At 36.5% G+C, this 22730-nt stretch overlaps 1 protein-coding gene across 3 annotated transcripts in view; it reads right to left on the bottom strand.

Moving 5' to 3' along the window:
- Positions 1 to 22730, bottom strand: part of LOC140755657 (igLON family member 5) — a 118940-nt gene that overhangs the window by 3351 nt on the left and 92859 nt on the right. For 2 of the 3 annotated variants that reach the window (XM_073090958.1, XM_073090959.1), the window contains 7 exons: positions 15425 to 15534; positions 10089 to 10178; positions 8877 to 9004; positions 5555 to 5749; positions 4352 to 4508; positions 1021 to 1118; positions 61 to 182 (listed from right to left, as the gene is read on the bottom strand). In XM_073090958.1, coding sequence (XP_072947059.1) covers positions 61 to 182; positions 1021 to 1118; positions 4352 to 4508; positions 5555 to 5749; positions 8877 to 9004; positions 10089 to 10178; positions 15425 to 15488 — 854 coding nt within the window. In that variant the 5' untranslated portion in view covers positions 15489 to 15534. The remainder of the gene's footprint in view (positions 1 to 60; positions 183 to 1020; positions 1119 to 4351; positions 4509 to 5554; positions 5750 to 8876; positions 9005 to 10088; positions 10179 to 15424; positions 15535 to 22730) is intronic. The other variant, XM_073090960.1, reaches the window with a different exon arrangement.

Here is a 22730-nt window from a genome sequence, read left to right as displayed (position 1 = left end):
TCCTAGCTACATCACCACTACCCATTTTTGATTTCAAGTAATTATTAGATGCAAACTCACGTATAATTCCCGAAGTCTTCAGGCTGCACATTCGCAATGAGGAGTGTGTGGTTGTTCCCTCGCACCGACATCGTGACCCGCTCCGATGCACTCAGGGGAAACGAGTTTTGGTACCAGAGGACCTGGAAGGAAATGTAACATTACATTCCGCTATTATACTTTGAAATGCCACAAGCCGTCAATAAATGGCGTGACATTGTGTATCTGAATCACGCTATCGAAGTTTTCTCAACATGTTGGATATACATATACATGCTCCAAACTGAGACTGTTGGAGCACGACCGCTCCCCGAGCTCACTTAGCCTGGCAGGAGATCTGCTGTTGCAAAAACACGTTGTCCAATTGTATGTAGGTAAGTTCAAGATATAATAAGTGGCTACTACCGCCCATGGACATCTGTAATCAACCCTAGATAAGATTAGATTCCTACCTGGGGTTGGCCACAGATGCGATTGGAATGCTTCGAATATGTATGCTTCTAAGCGGAACACAGCAGGGCTTGACACTGCTGTTATTAAGCAAAAGTAAGTGTGGCTGTGGTCAATCAGGAGTAGAACTATGTATAACGGTTTCCACCACCTTCATCATCAACCCAATACTGTCCCACTGCTGGGCACAGATCTTCTCTCATAATGAGAAGGATTAGGCCATAGTCCACCTCGCTGGCCAAGTGCGTATAGGTAGACTTCACATACCTTTAAGATTTTTTTTTATAAATTTCTCAGGTATGCAGATTTCCTCACGATGTTCCTTCACCGTTTAGCAAGTGATAATTAATTTCTAATACACACATAACTTTGAAAAATCAGAGGTGCGTGCCTGGGATTTGAACCTCGGACCCCTCGATTGAGTTGCCGAGTTTCTTAACCACTAGGCTATCACAGCTTCCTTCAATGACTGCTATCTTGAAAACAACCGTTACCCACTGGAAAGGGCAAAAAGAAGAAGATTATGCTTACCTCAGCCGGTGGATCAGCGAGGACAGTGCACAGCAGCTCAGCTCTGAATCCTTCTCCAGTGTGGACCCAGGACCGCTCCACGGTGATTTCTGGAGGATCTGAAATTAAGATATGAACATATAGTTTAAAAAGCGGCAGCGATACAAACATGTTATATACTTGTTTCAGATAAATGGCGAAAGTTTGAATAAATTTCTTGTGTGACAAAGTCATTTTAATGAGTTGTGGATAGCAAACATCCTAAATGATCTATTTGTAAGCGCAATGCTAGAATCGCGCAATCAGAGCATTGATCTATAAATATAAAGATCCGCCACAAGCGGGCAAAACTTGAAACATACAAAATACGGCAAGTGGTGTAAAACGACTCCAGCCAAGTCCAGTCGCTCTCGCGCGGCGTAGTAATACACACGAATGTCACGGAACACGTTGAACGTCATTATTTTGAATTTAAAGCCTCAAAATGCCTTCTTGTGCAATGCGTAAATGCAAAAATTATGCTCGAAAAAGAAACAAACTTCATGGAATCACCTATCACACGTAAATGAAGAGAAATTATTAAATTTCGTTTATTTTTCGTGTTCGATCCGCCATGATTACGTGAGTAACCAGAAAGAGACAAAGTATGTTTTTGTGAATGAAAGTGATAAAGACGCAAAATGCATGGTCATAGATCAACAGAACAGAAGTGACATTTTATTGAATCTGACGATGTTCATATGTCGTATGTTATAGTTTAAGATCCCACTGCTTAATGTTTATATTAGTGTGTTTTTAGTCAAAATATAACATTTTATGGTTTATTTTAATAAAATAAAATCGATATATGGGAAATTCTGTATCCTAATCTTTAAATTTCCTTCGATACCTGTGGTAAATTATAAAAAATATTACCATAAAATTTATATAGGATAGTATACGGTATTTTAAAATTTCTTTAATTGAATAAATATTTCAATCATTAAGGTCGTATTTCTTCCTTAACCTAAACATAATTTAATAAATAATCTTTGTATAGCCAGAAATTAATCCTCAAAAAGACCACGGTAAAATTAGAATCTTATATATAAAATTCTCATGTCACAATGTTAGTTACTGTACCTACTCCTGCGAAACGGCTTTACTGATTTTCACCAAAATTTATATGCATATTCAGTAAGTCTGAGAATTAGCTACTATCTATTTTTCATATCTCTTAAGTGATAAGGGTTGTTCACCCTTAACATTTTTTTTATTTATATGGCAACACAATGTTTGCTGGGTCAGCTAGTACATTTATAAAATTTACACAACTTTGCAATTAATGGTCGTGTGTAAAATAAAACTGATAATAATAAACATAGATTAGTAAAGATACTTCGCCGCTTTGAAATTGAAATAAGCCACAAACGGCTTAATAGTAAGTTTATTTTTTGAATTCTTGACAAATAAAAACATTTTTAGAGAAAATTTACGAATAAATAACTAATACTGCGTAATTTACATAATAAATAAATAATTATTTCAAATATTTTAGAGACATTTTAGCACGGAGACGTGGCAAAACTTTTTTACAGAACTATTTCAATTCTCAAAACTGGGTACATTTTCTTGTTAGGAGTGAGTAATATTTACTAATCTATGATAATAAATATAAACTATTTTTAAATCATATATTTTAAACCAGTCGATACATCTGTATAGATACATTCTTTCAAATTATATTTTTATTTAATAATTATTTATTTAGTTAAACTGTACTATAACATTTCTACGTAAACGACGTACTAAAACTATTATCGACAGTTTTGGACATTTTTTACCTTCTGTTCCATTATTTCATTGTCTTTGACAAGCATGCGGATCAATGGGATAGCCACCATACGTCCCGTTTTTAACGGGACAGTCCCTTTTTCCGATGCTTCGTGCCGTTGTCTCCGAAATGAACCGTTGCCATTGTCAATTAAGTAACAGTATATAGTATAATTATGAAAAAAAACATGGGGTGCTCCATTTACCAGTTTTGTAAAAAGCGCCCCACATTTTTTCCACAATTATACTATTTACTGTTCCTTAAATGATTCATAGATTGAAAATTATTTTCTACTTTTTAGTTAATTTTATCATAAAAGCGTGTTTTTTAGTATTTAACTATATTTTTTCAAGTAAAAAGTATTTGACTTAAAAAAATCGATGTCCCGTTTTGACTGAAGTAATCATTGGTCACTATATTCCATGGTCAATATTTACGTTTGCGTAGACTTGAAACGCAAGGTCAAACACTAGTTGTCTTTTTTTATCACATTGTTCTAATAGCTCTGTCCCTTATAGAACATTTGTCTATGTAGTAAAGGTAAGTAAAATAAAAAACGTGCATGTGTGCTATCAAAGCAGTTTCGCTCAAGTTTTCTCTTAAGTTAGCGGGCGTATAACGTGTCTAGTATAAAATGTCATTGAATCAGAGTATGTCTTTGGAGTAATAAGCAAGCATATCATCCATTCTAGCTGATGGTATGGGGCCGTTCAAGTATTACGTAACGCAATTTTTGAAGATTTTTGACCCCCCCCTCCCCCCCTTGTAACGCACTATAACGTTTTTCTATACCCCCCCCCCTCCCCCTCTCTAAACGTTACGTAACACTCAAGTGTCAATTTTTACCCTAAACTCGCTAAAAAGTTATGTTATAGTTTTTATCCTTGGGCGTGTTCAACTCAGTCAGTTCTTAGTCTAACTCAGAATACTCGGGACTCAGTTCGGCTGAACCCACTCATTCAAGGGATTCCCCGTAAAACGTAAATGAAAAGGGTTGCCAATTTAGGAGTTTTAATTCTCTATTTTTTTATTAAAAAAATTGAGAATTAAAACCGCCCCTGTAACGCATCGTAACGTTTTACAAGACCCCCCCTCCCCCCCAAATTGCGGTACGTAATACTTGAACGCCCCCTATGATTCTGGTTTGAATTCTTACTTAAGGGTTACAGGCATGTTGTAATTTCTGAGGACTAAGCTGTAATGCCTTATTTAAAACTGCAATCTACAACCAGAGATCAGCAGTTGTTACCTTTAAAGATTAAGTTTTAATGCCTCATTCAGGTCACTCTTTCCTTACTACTCGTACACCTTTCCATCTAGTATTTTTAGATTGAAATAGGTGCGAAAATACCACAGTAGTTGAGCGTCGAAGAGCCTAATCTAACCACAAAGTTTCAATAAAATCTAGCTAATAAAAAATATTAAGGAAATATGTAAAATAATATTTTATCCGATTATTTCCATATTTACATAATGACAATCAACAATTCCGTTGCCTGGAGACTAAGCATGTCATAAAACCACCTTCTTCAAACTTACAAAGAACTTGCAGCTGGAACTCAGCTAGCAGCGGTGGTCCCACACCGTTGTCCACTGTACAGGCGTACCGCCCGCTGTGCTGCCGCTCCAGGCGCGACAGCTGCAGCTGCGGACCCTCGGCCAGGCGCGTGTTGCTGTCGTTCTGAAATGCGGTGGACTGGCATCTGAGTTGATTGGTGTTCCGCTGGTGGGTTTATGGTGGAAGATGCCAAGAGTTCATGAGGAACGGGAGGAGATCGTGAAGAGGATAGAGTTACACAAAGAGAAAGAGAGAAAACGTAAGGAAATAGAAGTGTAAAGAAAAACGGAATAAGAAGACCACAAAGGTGTAAGGAAGAAAAGAATAGAAGAAGGGGTGGGGTAAATTAGAAGAAAGGAGTCAGAGAGAGAGGAATAGGGAGGAAAGACACATACACAATGAAATAGAGAAAAAAAGGAAGACAAGGAAGGACACACAAACAACACAAAGGAAGTCAAAAAACGAAGGGTAACTTTAACTGCCTAAAGAGAGAGAGAGAGAGAGAGATAGGGAGGTGACTTATATAGAAAATTAAATTATTCAAGGCGTTGGTTTAAGAGAATCACAAAAGATATAAAATAATAAAAAAAAAGTATTTAAATAAATCTAAGGCGCTGCGCAAACGGGGACACTTTCTGTTACTGACACAGCACACCATCACAAGCAACCGTGCTCACTGTGTCCCGTGTCGGCAATCGGACACAGGACACAGTTGCCGATGTCCTGTCACCGACACGGGACACCACTAGAAACCGTAGCTGTAAGAAACCGTAATTGTAAGGAATTTTGTTAATGTTGCTTGTGTCTTCAACTGACGACTTTTAGTTTCTAGTTACCGACACCGAACACTTCTTGATCGTTATGAATATAGTGTTAAGTGGAAGCAACTGGACACACGTATGCGCAGGGAGTTGAATGATTTCATACTGATTCTATAGAAATTAAATATTCATCGGTAGCTTGTGTCTGACACAAGACACAAAAGTGTCCCCGTTTGCGCAGCGCCTAAGACATAAAAAGACATATCATATTTGAAACATATTGTAACTGACAAACAATAACAACAACAAAACAAACTAATAAACAATTCAAGATTTATTTAATTTGAGAATAATTCAGTAAAAACCGCTGGAAAACCTCCCGTTATATATAGATGCTCTTATTTCTAAACCCATGTAACTTACTATCTTATGCCAGGTGACACTCGGCACTGGGTTGCCAGACGCGCGGCACTCGAGCACAGCAGCGCCCCCGCGGCGTGCGGCGGCGTGCCGAGACTCCGGGGACGCTCGCACGCTCGGCGGCACCAGCACCTCGACCGTGTGCACCTGGTCCCGCGCCACCCGGTCCGAGATCTGGCAGACGTAGTCGCCAGCGTCCTGGAAGAAAACAGGATCTTAGGACAGTAGAAGAGGACAATTTTCAACCCATTATTGTCCCACTGCTGGGCACGGGTCTCCATTCATAATGAGTAAGATTAGGCCATAGTCCACCGCGCTGGACAAGTGCGTATTTGTAGACTTCACATATCTTTGAGGTTTTTTTTTTATAAATCTCTCAGGTATGCAGGTTTCCTCGCGATGTTTTCCTTCACCGCTTAAGCAAGTGATAATTAATTTCTAATACACATATAATTTTTGAAAAATCAGAGGTGCGTGCGTACCTGGGATTTGAACCTCGGACCCCTCGATCGAAAGGCCGAGTTTCTTAACCACTAGGCTATCAGAAGAAGAGGCTTAAAGAGGGCAGAAATGTTAGATTCAACAATGGACTTACCACCGCCTATAAATAAGCATGAAGCAATTCTTACGTTTCAAATGGTGTCATGCTGACTTAGATTAGATAGTCAAACCTTAGGCCTCAGGCATTTGTGATCGACTTCGGGCATATGCAATGTTCTTTTTTATAATATAGGAGTAGCAGACGAGCATGCATGCTGATGGTAAGTGGCTACTGCCGCCCATGGATATATGTATCCATATCCTCAGATAGGATTAGATATTCCTATCTGAGGTCGGCTACAGTTGCGCCGCTACCCCTGAGGACTAAGCTGGAACGCCTCGAAAAATATCTCCCTTACCACACATCAAATCAGAACACAGCAGCGCTACACTGCTGTTATAACAGAAATAAGTGTGGCGGTGCCGCCGGAGTCGAACCACAAAGGGCTCTACCACCTTCATCTTTAACTTTCATTAAAATATCAGATGAACTGCTGTTAAAGGAATATGAAAAATGTCATTAATTCATTAATTCATTAATCTATCATTAACATTATTATGCATTAATGACTATATTAAGAAAATCATTAACAATGACTGAATTGCTAAACGGCTTCTTAATTATCATAAAAATTTTGCGTGAACATTCCTAGTAATTAAGCCGGAAATTAGGGATGTCAAAAAAGAAATCGAATTTTATAAGAATCGATTTTTAAAATAATAATAATAATCAATTATTTATAAAACTAATATTTTCTACAAATAGCAAATTATGTTACAACATAGTATTTATTTTTCCGTATTTCGAAAAGTATTGACTGGCCACTTTTGCATACAGTTTCAAAAATCTATTATTTCCACGATTCTTTATTTTTTTTTATGTTAGTGCATTTATTGATTACCTTCACGTTTTTAAATAATCCATTTATATTTAAAAAAGAAACATCGATAATTAATCGATTGTTTTACTTATGCTCACATCCCTACCCCAGGTCATTACGCTTAATAGCTTTCGGAGATCCATTTGATAATATTTCCATAAAAGATTCATCAGGTAATTGTTTTTAAATCCTATGCTTTTGTCAAAATAATTAAAAGAGAGTTGTAACTAAATGATGGTAGATGGCGCTAGTGTCTATGCTCACATGTAGTGTCACCTAGTGGTAAACTATAACATATTAATTTACGATTTCTTTGCTAAGGAAGGTAGAACCCTGTGGCGAACACTACTCAGGCGGCACTACCGGCCCACCTATTTCTCTTATAACAGCAGTGTTAAGCGCTGCTGTGTTCTGGTTTAAAATGTAGTAAGGGAGACAATTTTCCGAGGCGATTTAGCTTAGTCCTCAGCGGTGCATCTGTGGCTGACCTCATATAAGAAACAAATTTGATCTGGTGTTGATTACAGATGTCCACGGGTAGCAGTAGCCACTTACCATTAGGTGGACTACATGCTCGTCTGCTGTACGTAATAAATATAATAATAATACTAGAATAATTAAAGGACTTTAAACGCATGACAATTCCGTCAGCCGTTTAATGGCTGTCATGGTGTAATTTACGCGGAATAATGCCGACATGCGCAGTTAAGGTACGAAATCGAAGACAAAGTGCGAATAAATATAGTTTCATTCGTAAATGAACTAAAAACTAGATTTTTTTAAAATTTCTCAAACACAATTTTTCAAACCAGGTTACATTTACTAGTTAGGGACGAGTAGAGTAATCTTTACTAATCTATAACAATAATATAGTCAATATACTTGACATCAAACGAAAAATAGAGTTAACGAACAGAATATCATTTCTGCCGCCATAAACACGCCGAAAAAGCGACACGAAACAAATATGGCCGCCACAAAAAAATGGCGGTCGAAAATTGCGCGGCAAATCGTTCTTCAGTGTTGCCACACATAAAAAATAACGAGCCCGGTTGCTTCAATGCTTTTTATGTTGGTAATTATCATATTTTCCCGCGCCAATTATGTTTTGGCGTAGTGTTTAGCATTTTTTGACGCTTTCGGATATATTATTATGTAATTTTGTGATATCGTGCTGTTTGTGCGGTCTCCTGAGACTTTTTTATCTGTTAAATATCTTTATAGCTTAAGTAATACTCGTGATACTAATAACAATTTATAAATATCACTATACGCTTCTACAATCACAGTTCTTTATATTTGTAAAACGCTGTAGTTAAAGGCTTTATGTGTGGATGTTAGCAGTGTAATGATGGTCTTACCTATTTCACTCGTTCTTCCATTAAAATTTATTTCAAGGCAAATTATTCAAGTTATGAAAATAATGTAAGGTAATTTAATTAATTAATTTAATTGTAGCAAGTGAGCATGAAATCGATTTCGATTCGACCCCAAAAGCCTCCTTTTAGTCGCCTCTTAACACAGGCAGGGGTCCATGGTCCTATTCTAGTCCCGGGACTACAGATAACCTAACCTGCATAATAACAGCAGCAGCAACAGTGAACTTTAGTTCATTTGTTGTACGCGTCCCAACCGAGCAATTGTCGACCTTCCTGAAGGAGGAGCTGTGGCCGAAGGGAGTTGTGTTCCGGAAATTCCGTGGACGGAGAGGACCCCCGGCAGTCACCAGACCCGCGTCTCACGTCGCCGCAAATACGTGATTTAGTTATAAGTATATATTAATATGTATGTTAGTCTGTAAGGTATATATGATATGGACCTCTGTATTCAATTATACTTTTGTATCTTTGTTTATATTGTCTGAAATAAATGATTATTATTAATATTATTATTAATAACCTCACCTGCGGCCCAACGTCAGTTATCTGCAAGTTGTACCCATCAACGAGCCTGAACCGCTCGTCTCTGGTCACCATGAGGCTGGCTGCCGTCAGCACAGCTGGTCCTCGCCGCCACAGCAACACCAGGGACCCTGGAAACATAGTTACTTTGAGATATATTCTTTGATAAGTAAAGATACTTCGCCGCCTTGAAATTGAATAAAGCCAAAACTGATTTGCCATTTATTTTTATGAATTTTTGACAAATAAGAAACATTTTTAAAGAAAATTTACAAATAAATAACTAATAACGCGTTATATGTAACGTAAATAAATAAGTATTTCAAATATTTTAGGGACATTTAGCACGGAGACGTGGCAAAACTTTTTTACGCAACTATTTCAATTCTCAAAACTGGGTACATTTTCTTGTTAGGAGTGAGTAATCTTTACTAATCTATGAATATAACAGGTACTCATGAGTAACTCGCAAATATCGGCAATAAAGAACATGATATTTCGTTATGGAATATGGTGAGTACCTGTTATATATTAATAAGTATATAGTAGTAGGCTTTACAATGGTGAGTGTTCTGAGGAACTGTTGGATTTGGTGCCTACATCACACTTCCTTCATCGCACCACTCGCCGAAGGATGAGGTTCTATCCACATCAACTGGACCCGTGGCGGTCCTCCACGGTTCGGTTTGCACGGTCATTTTTTCCGCGTACGTGCAAAATGTGGAATGAACTTCCTCCTGAGGTATTGACATTGACCCCTGAGCGCTATGACATGGGGGATCGTCAAGAGGGGTGCAAAAAGAGTTCTCCTCTAAAGCCGGCGATGCATTGGCGACTCCTCTGGTGTTGCAAATGTACATAGGCGACGGTGACTGCTTTCCACTTGGTAGCCCGTCTGCCTTATCGTTATTGGAGTAGCAGACGAGCATGCAGTCCACCTGATGGTAAGTGGCTACCGTCTATAAACATCTGTAATCAATCCCAGGTAGGATTAGATTCCTACCTGAGGTCATGTGCCGCTACACCTGAGAACAAAGCTGGAACGGCTCGGAAAAGTATGTCTCCTTACCACTTCCTTATCCTTCAAACCAGAACACAGCAGCGTTTAACACTGCTGTTATAACAAAAATAGGTGTGGCGGTGGGGCCGCCGGAATCGAACCACAGAGAGTCTTACCATTTTAAGTTTGTTTATTATTGATTAGTGGTTCCTTACCTAAGTTCTGTACTTGACACGGGAGCAGCAGGGTGTCTCCCACCACCGTCCTGAAGGAGTGCCCTCGAGACAGGAACCTTGGGCCGTCATCTGAAACAAAACAGTATTTAGTTTCTTTCGCCGCTTCTTCTCCATAACGAAACACGTTGAGAAGCAGTGGTAGATGTAATGACATTCAAAAAGTGCTCTATAGTTTTCACGTTTTGACAAATATGACTGTTTTGGTATTTGTTTACGTATTTGCCCATACAATTTCCAATCAGCGCCCCTAGCGGATTGTATCAGAACTATAGTGTCAGTAACGTAATATTAAATGTCAACTTGACAAATGGCGCTTTATGTTTTGTCTCTTTTTCGCGAACATGTGAGGCAGACAAAAGACTTGAGCTCTTATTGTTACGTTTTCTCAGTGTACTGAAGCAAACGGAACAGAATAATGGATTGAGTAAACGTAACGTAAAATTGTGGGATGTTATGAAAACTCATGATAAGGGTACTGTATAGAACCTATTTTGAATAAAAATAAGTGATTTTGATTAAACACTTTTTCCTATGTCACTGGGATAAAAATTAAGATTCCTATTATTTCAGGCAAATTTGTTTCTTTGAAAGTATGTGACAATAAAATTGTGAACAGAAATTGTTGTAATTTTTAATGTTAAGAGACAGAGATTTTTGGTCTTTCCAACTTGTCATTTGGTTTTGTATCAGACCTTTTTTATAGGCATAATTGCCGTAAATCTAATATTAAGAAGAAACTTATATGCCTGAAAGCTCACAAAAAAATTTATATGTTCTTTTCATGAAACCTCAAATGTAGCCAATGATAAGTCACTGCACTATGGACATCTGTAACCAATCCCGGATAAGATACGAATCCTACTTAAGGTCTAAATTGCGATGTATATATTTTACAACACTACAAACCAGAACACAGTAACACTACACCATTTATAACAGAAATAGGTGTGGCGACGCCGTCACTCAAAACTAGAAATACATACTAATTAACGTATTATATTTTATATTTCTTATTTATTACTTCTTTAATACCGAACCTAGTTAACCCCCTACTGAGTGGATTTAACTAGAAAGTATAATAAGTTAATATAAAAGTTAAAATTATATTCCTAATAAAGCAATAAAAACACTATGTACAATAAAACCTAAAATTAAGAATAAGATTTACAATCATATTTCCCTTACAAAACGAAAATGGCGGTGCAGGAAACGACGCCGTTTATACCAACTTCCGGCGTCCATTTTGTGGTTAGATGGCGGCCGGAAGCGCCGCCATTTTATTATCGCCTTGATATTTTATTTATTGGAGCTGTTTTCGGGTTGAACAAATTGGTGGTGGAGCGTTGTGAATAATAATTTGCAATCGATGTATTCATATGTATATCTATTTACTCGTAGGTGAATGATTTACTATCCATAGGATGTGACAACTCCAGCTTCACGACAAATAATTAATTTTATGTAGGTACCAGTAAGTAAAATTGTATGACATTTACTTTTTAAGAGGCAAATTTGCACACGTACCTATGGAGTTTCGCCGATTTTCATCATAGCGAAACAGCTTGCGAAGCTTTAGTTTACGTTCAAAAAAAGTTCCAAATGAATAAATTTTGAATCAATTAGATTTGAATTTAAAAAGTTTGGAAAATCCAAAAGTGCACGACTCATAATGCTCATTTAATTATGAAATAAAAAAAAAAAAAAAAACTTAAGTCGTTCAAAATTAATTGCCGAAAAAACAGCTGTAGTAGGAAGAAGGTACTGCACAAGCGCCCCTGGTGGAATAAATGTACATAATATCTATAGATATACAGTCTTGTAGTTTTCGTTTTTTATTAATTGCAATTAAACGACACTGAATTAATTAATCATTCGCATTCAGTGACCTACAATCGTCGATTAGAATTTTTTTTAAAAAAATTTAACTCAAATGATGGATTTTTTCACAAGTTACAGTGTTTTCAGGTTTCACACATGACGGACAGGAAAATTTTTTGACCTATTTTGGTGTTTTTTTCCAATTCTATTGCAGTAAGTCAATTTTTAAAAAGTATGGAATTAATCTCCATTAAATTATCTCGACAATAGTATGCAAAATATCTTGATTCCGTGAACTATCAAGGCTATAATAATAAAAATAGCCGCCAAAATGAAGCGAAAAAATTTTTTCGATCGTAAAGCACTCTCTGATGCTTCGCATCATGAGTCGTGCAATTATCAACCCATTACTGTCCCACTGCTGGGCACTGGTAACCTCTGAGAATGAGAACAGTTTAAGCTATTTCCATGATGGCGAAGTACTGATTGGTAGACTTCTTACACGTTTAAGAGCTATTTTGTTTTTAACAACGATCAGGCATATAGGTTTCTTCACCACTACACCAAATGATAATTAGATTCTAATACGTACATAATGTCAGAAAATCAAAACATGCTTAGCTTGAAAAGTCCAATTTGAAACCACAACAAGGTTTAAAATGCCAGTTTTTTTTATAATATAGGAGTAGCAGACGAGCATACAGTCCACCTCATGGTAAGTGGTTAGTGCCACCCATAGACATCTTTAATCAACCCCAGATAGGATTAGATATTCCCACCTGAGGTCGGCCACAGATGCGCCGCTACCCCTGAGGACTAAGCTGGAACGCCGCGGAAAAGTATGTCTCCCTTACCACACCCTTCCAGAACACAGCAGCGCTTAACACTGTTGTCATTAGGTAGAAATAGGTGTAGGCCAGTATTATAAGTTTGAGTATGTCTTGTTTAAGTAATTAGTTACATTGTAAATAAAAAAAAATGCCTTTATTACTACTATAGCTTATACTTTTACATATTATAATTTATGCTACTTAAGATACTTTTTACTAGTGATTTTAAAAATTTAAACTATTTCTAACAATAACATTATAAATAAAAGTGATTTTAAATATTATAAATCAAATCAAAATCAAATAATTTTTTTTTATTCAAAATAGGTTCTTTACAAAGCACTTTTTGAATGTCAAACTACCACCACTTCACAAGGTGTTTCGTTATGGAACGAAAGAAACTCCATAACACACATCTTTTTAAAAAAAATGGATTTTACAATGTTAAACTTAAGATATAGATATAGATAGTAGTCGCCTCTTTGGCGTAGGCCTCTCCTAAACATTTCCAATTGTGACGTTCCCGTGCTTATAGATTATAGATGTCATTCCACCTTTTACTTGGTCGTCCCCTTTTCCTTAACATTGTAAATAGGCACTTATATTTCTGCCTTAAGGCATATGATGATTTCTATTAATTTTATTATTGTATCCTTTTCTAATTCAATATTATTATTTTAATTTAATTTTAATTGGAATTATTACCTATGACATATTTGCATACCCTTTGGGTTAGGATAGGAGCACAAAACTAATGTATTCCATATATAATGTACTTCACCTTATCCTGCAATAAATAAATGAATTGAATTGAATTGAATTGAATTGAATTGAATTGAATTGAATTGAACATCTATGTCTGTAATAAACGTATAAAGGTGTCATTCCAAAACAGAAAGTTCTTCGAGCAATAAACCGTTTAATCACAACCTACCTTTGAAGCAAGATCAAACGTTCGAAAACAATTTAGCCCCACTCACGCTTGACCGGTTCTATTTCCAGCAATTCAATTACATTGAAACAATAAATACGGGATAAAGTTAACTTGCGATAAACTTTTATTGGACAAATATTGCTTTGGTTTGATATTTCGTGCCTATTAAAGTTATTATGGTGGTTATAAAACTATTTTGTTATATTAGGGTTCCGTACCCAAAGGGTAAAAGCCCTATTACTAAGACTTCACTGTCTGTCCGTCTGTTCGTCTGTCACAGGGTTCTATGGCCTGAATCGTAATAGATAGACACTTGAAATTTTTGCAGAGGATGCATAACGGTAGCCGCTATAACAACAAATGCTAAAAAAAATTAAAATAAATCGGGTTCGTCATATAAGAAACCGCAATTTCTCGACGTTTCTTGCTTTATCTATTAAACCGTAATAGATAGACAGTTAAAATTTTCACTTTGTATTTACTTCTACGGCTGCTATAATGACAAATACTAAAAATAAGAAAAATATGAAAATTTTGGTGGTACGGAACCCTCCGTGTGCGAGTTCTACTTGCACTTAGCCAATTATCAAAACAAATCATTTTTTAAAATTCAAAATAGGTTCTTTACAGAACACTTTTTGAATGTCAATATAACTAACACCACTTCACAAGATGTTTCGTTATGGAGAAGTGGCGAAAGAAACATCTTTCATCATCTCATCATTTCATCCATAACACACATCTTTTAAAAAAATGTTTTTACAATGTCAAACTTAACCTAATGGTACATGTGGAGCTAAAGCTACTTCAGATCACACCGTTTTCTCAGTCAAAAAATCATTATGGCAGTCAATTTTAATGACGCAAGTTAGCATCAATTACATTTCAATTAAAATGGCGGAGCTCCACAAAATGGCGGCCGGAAGCAGATACGACGGTTTCCTGTTGCGATTAATTGCAGGATGCAAGTGTTTAATAAATCTTTTTCTTAACTAGCTATACCCGACCATACTTTTCTGTGGCTCAGTTAATATTCCCTAAGGAGAATCGGAATTAAAAGTATAAAAACACTTCTATATTCATATACAATGTTGTGTAAATGTTTCAAGTGAATCCATTGGTTATTTTTTATGCTTTGCGGGCACAAACATATAGAAATTTAAATACGTATTATATTTCAATTAGTCACGTTAGGGGTTCCAGGTTTATGCCCTTTTTTTTGGAGGGGGAAACCTTCAAAAGGTACCCGACGACGTGGGAGCGACGCCGGGTTATGTGGGATTTTTACCGCACTAAAACCCCCCCGGTGGTCGTCCTCAGCGCTTGTTGGAGAACTCCGGGATCTCCGACGGAACGTTTAAGTCTTATGCCTGTAATTTTATGATGTTATGTGCGTATTCAACTTTTTATTTTAATTTTATCAAAATCATGTTTTTAGGTATAGGTACAAATTAATTTATAGAATATTAATATTTTTAGCTCACCCCTTGTTAGTTAACATAGGAAATACTTACTTAGCATAGGAGTTATCTATATATTAATCTACAAAATTTTGATAAGGAGAATAAAAAAATGATGTGATAATGACTATGTAGCTACTTCGATTCGACACTCCCCGGACTCCCTGGCCTCTGTGTCATCAATAATTATGAAATCAAAGTCCGCCGTAGGTGTTTAAATAATACATGAATAATGGAGGATGATAATATTGATGGTGTTACAAAGAAACTTACTTCTGTTATTCTGCGCATACGCAGCTGCTAACACTGCGGCGAGCACCAACCAGCCACCTTCCATCTTCTCAGCCCTACCCTCTACCCGTCCTTGTCACACACTGCTTCATCTGGAAACAAAGAAAGAGATGTAAGTATCATTGATTGTTTAAATTATTATTATACTGTGTTTTGGTGAGTTTTTCTAATGCGTCAATAGATGGCGTTACATGTACGCTAAAAATATGTGTTACGTTGGCACGCGCTTCTCAGGCCTACAATAAAAATATTTACTTTTGTTTTTTTTCTATATAATATTGAAGTAACTAACGAAAAAAAAAATTGACTGTCACCCATGGACATCTGTAATCACACCCTTCAAACCAGAACACAGCAGCGCTAAGCACTGCTGTTATTAGGCAGAAATAGGTGTGACGGTGGTGCCACCGGAGTGGAACCACAGAGGGTTTTACTACCTTCATATTATTCATTTTAGATCGATACAGCTGTTCTTGTTATTAGTCTATAGCTCATATAGGTTTTAAACTAAAGACTAACCGTACATAGGATCCCGTAAGACTAGAGTCTTGGCTAGATGTCAGACATAGGTGTGGCGGTGGTGCCTCACTTCACTATTCAAAATAATTATAGATTAAAAAGTAAAAAGCACGCTAAAATTCCATAAGAAAATCGTTAATCCAGATTCCTAACGATCCTGATGAGGAGAATGGGATAAAATTATTAAAATCATGTATTGTCATCGCGTGGTAAAATGGGCACTACTACCTTATGTTTGTCATTTATGCACGTTATCTACGGTGTCCTTTTCGAAGAATTATGGTAACGATTTTATCTGTCAGTTTTGTTAAAAAGTCAAGCTCATAATTTTTTCCAAATGCCACAAAACAGGGCTTTAACTTTTAAATTTTTATATCGATTCAACGATAAAACGCATGGAAAAAAATGTTTTAAGTAATTTTTTTTTCAATTTTGCAACATAAATAGATGCCGTGATAATCGAATCCACTCTACAAACTAAATCACACTTGTGATTGCTGCACAGATGGTGAAGTGCCACTAAATTGGACTTCGTTTGTGACGTAATAGGGTGAGAGGGGGTGGAAACCAATCTTTACGTATAAATATAAAAACCGTGTATGTAGTTATGTACACTGGTAAGTTTTTTTTATTATACAGGAGTAGCAGACGAGCGTGCAGTCCACCTGATAGTAAGTGGCTACTGCCGCATGGACATCTGTAATCAACCGGTGCGGTCGGCCACAGATGCGCCGCTACCCCTGAGGACTAAATATGAATCCCCTGAGGAATAAGTATGTTTCCTATACAGCACCCTTCAAACCAGAACGCAGCAGCGCTTAACACTGCTGTTATAGGTATGTTATAGGCTGTATAACTGAGGCAGAAATAGGTGTGGCTGTCGTGCTGCCGGAGTCGGACCACAAAGGGTTCTACCACCTTCAAAAGTGATCTCTAAGGTGGAAGAGCTCTTTGTGGTTCGAGTTACAGATGTCCATGGGCGGCAGTAGCCATCATCGGGTGGACTGCATGCTCGTCTGCTATTTCTATATAATAAAAAAGAAGACCTGCGTGCAGGATTGCAGAATGTTCCGGGTTCGATTCTCAGCCAGACAAATATCTAAATGATAAGATTGATCGGTAAAATATTTGGTTTGTTTTTTGTATTCTTCTTTGTGTGTCCATGGCACCCTCGATACAGGGAATCCTAGTGTGGGGCTGTGAGTGTAGAAATCGTAAAAGGCGTAAGTAATATTACTTAGGCGTTTAAAAAAAATATCGTGTTGTGTACCAAGTGCGAATTCGCAGACTTCATAAACCTTCGAGGACTCTTCCTTTTTAAAAAAGTTTTAGGTGTGTTTCCTCACGATGTTTTCGTTCACCGTTAAAGCAAGTGATAATTAATTTCTAATACGTAAATTACTTTGAATAATCAATGGGATTCGAACCTCGAACCCCTTGAGTATAGTTCAATAAACATCAAACAAATAGCATCCATCTCAAAAATCGAATTCCCAAAAAAATGGCACTCAAGCTTTCCGGAAATCGGATCAAAAAAATACCTTTTTAAAAATCAATATGGCTGAACGTCAAACCTTTTCCACGCAAGTACATCCAATTAGGAATGCAATAAGTCACCCTTAGTAATGCGTTTACTACCCTCCACCCCATAACAGGGGTTGGAAATGGGGTGTGCTGTATAAACGTTTTGGTAACGAATTGTGAATTTAAAATCTTAAAACGAGTATTAGAAATCAAAATTTATAAATAACTAGTTTTTGCCCGCGGCTTGCCCGCATTTAAAAGAAAATAATATAACATACTAACATACATAAAACTGAAAATTCGTACCTTCAACTTTGCTAAAGATCATCACTTGATTAAATGCATAGTTTACGATTCAATCCTTACTAATATCGATTAAAATAATCGATATTTTAGGTCCAAAAGATCGATTCTCCGATTAATCGATCTTAGATCGCCATCCCTAATTCTCGTGTCTCAGACTATCTTTGTACAAAATTTCATTAAAATCAGTTCAGTGGTTTAGGCGTGAAGAAGAGACAACCAGACAGACAGACGGACAGACAGAGTTACTTTCGGATTTATAATATTAGTAAGGATGATGTCGCAAAGGTTCAGGTTCGATTACCGACAATCATATTAACAAATAAATAATCTATGCAATATTTGCTTGTCAAGAATCAATACCGGTTTGTTGTAGAGACCCCCTTTAATATTCAACTTTATTTTAGTTTTAGTATTTGTTGTTATAGCGGCCACCGTTATGCATCCTCTGTAAAAGTTTCACGTGTCTATCTATTACGGTTCCGGAGATAGAGCCCTGTGACAGACGGACAGACAGCGAAGGCTTGGTAATGGGGTTTCGTTTCTACCCTTTGGGTACAGAATCCTAAAAAAAAAATCAATAACCAAAGCCATCCAAATTGGATCAGTATTTTTTGAAAAAAAGCGAGGATTTATGGAACTTGTAATCAACTCCCAATAAGATTAGATTCCTATTTGAGCTCGACATAAAATTTCTACCTTTAAGGACAAAATTAGAACGCCTTGGATTACTTAGGTATCTTCCTTACACACTGCTGTTATAACAGAAATAGGTGTGACGGTGGTGCCGTCAGTCGAACCATAAAGTTTTTATATATCATAACAATTTATATATCTTATATATAAAATCCTCGTGTCACAATGTTAGTTACCGTACTCCTCCGAAACGGTACCGATTTTCACCAAATTGTATATGCATATTCAGTAGGTCTGAGAATCGGCTACTATCTATTTTTCATGCCCCTAAGTGATAAGAGTTGTTCAACCTTAACATTTTTTTATTTATATGGCAACACAACGTTTGCCGGGTCAGCTAGTCAATTTATTACGTACAAAATAATGAAGATAAACTCTTGTTTCAATCTATCACGCCTGCTGCTCCAATCTAGACCCAATTTGGCAAAATCTGCCTATCAGCTTATTGATCTACTAAACTATTAGGGGCTGAATGGATACTAGATTTTAATTTATGACGTCATAACATACGATGTATTTTTTTTATAATATAACAATAGCAGAGCATGCTAAGCTTGTTGGTAAGTGGCTACTGCCGTCCATGGACATCTGTAATCAGCCCCAGACAGGATTAGATATTCCTACCTGAGGTCGGCCACAGGTGCGCCGCTACCCCTAAGGACTAAGCTGGAATGCCTCGGAGAATTATATCGTCCTTACCACACTTCAAACCAGAACACAGCAGCGCTTAACACTACTGTTATTAGGCAGAAATCGGTGTGGTGGTGGTGCCGCTGGACTCTAACCACAGAGGGTTCTACCACCTTCATATGATGAGAATATAACAAAGGCGTTCCAACTTTGTCTTCAGGGGTAAAAACGCTATAACGTATGCTACTTCCATAAAATTACCATTTTCTTCGCGCCAAAATATGTAAGTTTAAAGAACCAACGCATATAATTAGAGACTTTTATGTGCTTTTATGTCGAAGGTCTTAATTGCGAAAGGTTTCCAACCGTATCACTCAAACCCTCATCCATATTTATACAGACAAGTGAAAACAATCATTTTTCGAAAAACATAACTCATCTTCCCTTTAGGTACTTGCTGTAATGAGAGCGTGAGCGATGAGGGATTAAAAATATTATCGCTGCCTACATCGTATACCTGTGCTGTGTTAAGCTTTTTTAAAACTAGTAGTAACCGTGCCTTCGCCCGCGTTTTAAAAATAACATGACATACATATAACTGAAAATTGTATCATCATTGGAATGACAGTGGCGTCTGTCAAAAGTTGGTCGTACCAACTCAGAAACCTTCGTGGGCTCATGAACAACAACTTTGCTAAAGATTACCACATGATCAAATGCATAGTTTTAGATTCTATAAAGGACATACAGACAAACATTCATTTTCTATATATATATATTTCTCGAATCTTATTTTTATTAAGTACTACTTACTAAGCTTTCGCAGTCTGTCCGACTATCACAGGGCTCACAAAAAATGCTAACTCACATAATATATTATTGAACCTGATTTCTATCCACTTTGAACGTCCAGTTTAATTCAAAATTTTTAAGAATTATCAAAAACCGATGACAATACATGATTTTAATAATTTTGTACCATTGTCCTTATCAACATCCGCAGGATTAACGTATTCGAGGCGAGATTGTTCGAGCGCCTTAGAGAAAGTACATCGCAAAGTTATTAGATTGGAAACAATTATTGCTTTTTAGTTTCAATGACTGTTATAGCGTGATTTTTAGTTTTGAAAATAATAATGTTATTATATGACATATTCTATTTAAATAAATTTGTAAAACTGTTACGCGGTGGTCTACAGTTTCATCGCTAATCTCTATCAATGAGACACTTTACGCCACCCCTCGTTAAGGGATCTTTGAAGGGTGGGTTAGGGTGGTTGTTATTACCAGTGATTATTTATTTATTTCACATACATTTGTGGAGGGTGGAAACAACCCTTAACCTACGTTTTAATACGGTGTCTTGATGGTTTCGCTGTTAACATGGTATTTTTTATTTTAGTTTGACTATGGTACCTTTGTCACACCAATTTCTGTCTTATAATAACAGTGCTTTTGAAATAATACTTATTTTAGGTTGATTGGGAAAAATGATAATGAGTATTTTTTTTTACAATGATTACTTTGTTAAAAAATAATGCGTATGTTTTTTTTTATAATATAGGTGTAGCAGACGAGCATGCAGTCCACCTGATTATAAGTGGCTACTGTACATGGACATCTGTAATCAACTCCAGATAAGATTAGATTTATATCTGAGGTTGGCTACAGATGCATCGCAACCTATGAAGACTAAGTTAAATGCCTGAGATAAATATATTTAACCATTAAATTCAAAAAAATCAAAAAAGACCGGTTTTTTGTATGGAGAGTATGCCTCGTATTATATGTATGCATTTATTAAAAAAAAATTCATAAGCCACTGTTATACAGACTCTATAAAAAATTCAAATGTCTATCTATTACGGTTTAAGAGATAGAGCCCTGTGACAGACGGACAAACAGCGGAGGCTTAGTAATAGGGTTCCATTTTACCCTTTGGGTACAGAACCCTAAAATGCTGAAAAATACCGGTTTCCTGAACAGAGCCCTATTTTATTTTTAGTATTTGTTGCTATAGCAACCATTATATTATATGTATATTCTCTGTAAAATTTGCAAGTGTCTATCTATTACGTTTCAGGAGATAGAGCCCTGTGACAGACGGACAGACAGCGGAGGCTTAGCAATAGGGTTAAGTAACATTAAAATTTTAAATGACAAATTTACAATTAATAATACCCTTTTTTCGCGACCACCCCCGGGAACTCCCGGGATCGCACGGGATCTCGCGGGATTGAATTAATCCCTATAACAATTAAATCCCGCTTGGGAATAGTTTAAAACCAACTTTCCCGTGGTTATTAGGGATTAATCCTTTTAAATCGTTTCGCTAATTATTTAAGGGTTAAAAGAATGTTTGGTGTAATTTTATTTGGTTTTATATAATTAAATGGTTAGTGTGATAAAGTATGAAAATAATATTTATCTTATAAATCAACCCTTTTTTACTTTTTGAAAAAGTGCTCTGTAAAGAACCTATTTTGAATAAAAAATGTTGATTTTGAATTTTGTTTTTATTACTATTGTTAAATCATTACTTCTTAGGGCTTGACTCTTTTAAGCGACTCTACCAGGGGGCCTACCACCATCTTTTAAAAACCATAATAGTTCAGGAAAGTTTTATTTCCTCCTTAAAACAGTAAAATATTCCGTCATACACAGTTGCTTAAAAAGTTCAATTTCCTGCGAAAAAAGTAAAAGTATGATTAAAATAATATTGTGATGAGAGATGGTAGTACAGATGTTTTTTTTCAAAATAACTCATTACCTATTAGTACAAAAGGTCCCTAGTAGGTATAGGACGATCTTCACCGAGCTGGTGAATGGATAAAACGTTTTTTTATCAAATTAAATATGTCAAAAAATATATTGCAAATGGATTGACTAAAGAATTTTAGCCTTATTAGTCAAATTTTTAAGAAAAAAAATTGTTTTGGCATTTCATATTTTTTGACATATTTAATTGTGTGGTAAGGGAGACATACTTCTTCGTTCCAGCTTAGTCCTCAGGGGTAGCGGCGCATCTGTGGCTGACCTCAGGTAGGAATATCTAATCCTATCTGGGGTTAAATACAGATGTCCAGATGCAGTGCTACTTTTCATCAGAGGCCTGCATGCTCGTCTGCAACTCCTATATTATAGACAGCAGCGTTCCTTCAGACAATTTGGTATTTTCAAAAAGTAAAGTTAGATCACTATTCCCTTCAAACAATATAAAGCTTAACGGTTACAAACAATGAGGGGATGTCAGTGTAAGGGTGGTTAATTTCCATTGTCATATGACGTCACGAGAATTATCCAATCATAGATTTTCAAAATCAAAAATTAAAATATTTTATTCGAAGTAGATCTTCACATAATTGTTTTCGATCTATATATTATATAAATAAATGTGTATCTGTATGTCCTTTATATAATCGTAAACTATGCATTTGATCATGTGATGTCACTCCCACAATTTAGACGAATCCAACGACACCTCATATGTTAAACCGTCAAGCCGTTTGTGCTGCAGCGTGAAAAAGAATGAGACATACATACACACGCTCGAATAACATTACCCTCCGCATTCATAGATTAGTAAAGATTACTCACTCCTAACAAGAAAACGTAA

Source organism: Epargyreus clarus, unplaced genomic scaffold, assembly GCF_041222505.1.
Source record: "Epargyreus clarus isolate Ecla_fem2 unplaced genomic scaffold, WU_Ecla_fem_2.2 ptg000033l, whole genome shotgun sequence".
In the NCBI taxonomy this organism is placed as follows: Eukaryota; Metazoa; Arthropoda; class Insecta; order Lepidoptera; family Hesperiidae; genus Epargyreus; species Epargyreus clarus.
This window is presented reverse-complemented; position numbering and strand designations above follow the sequence as displayed.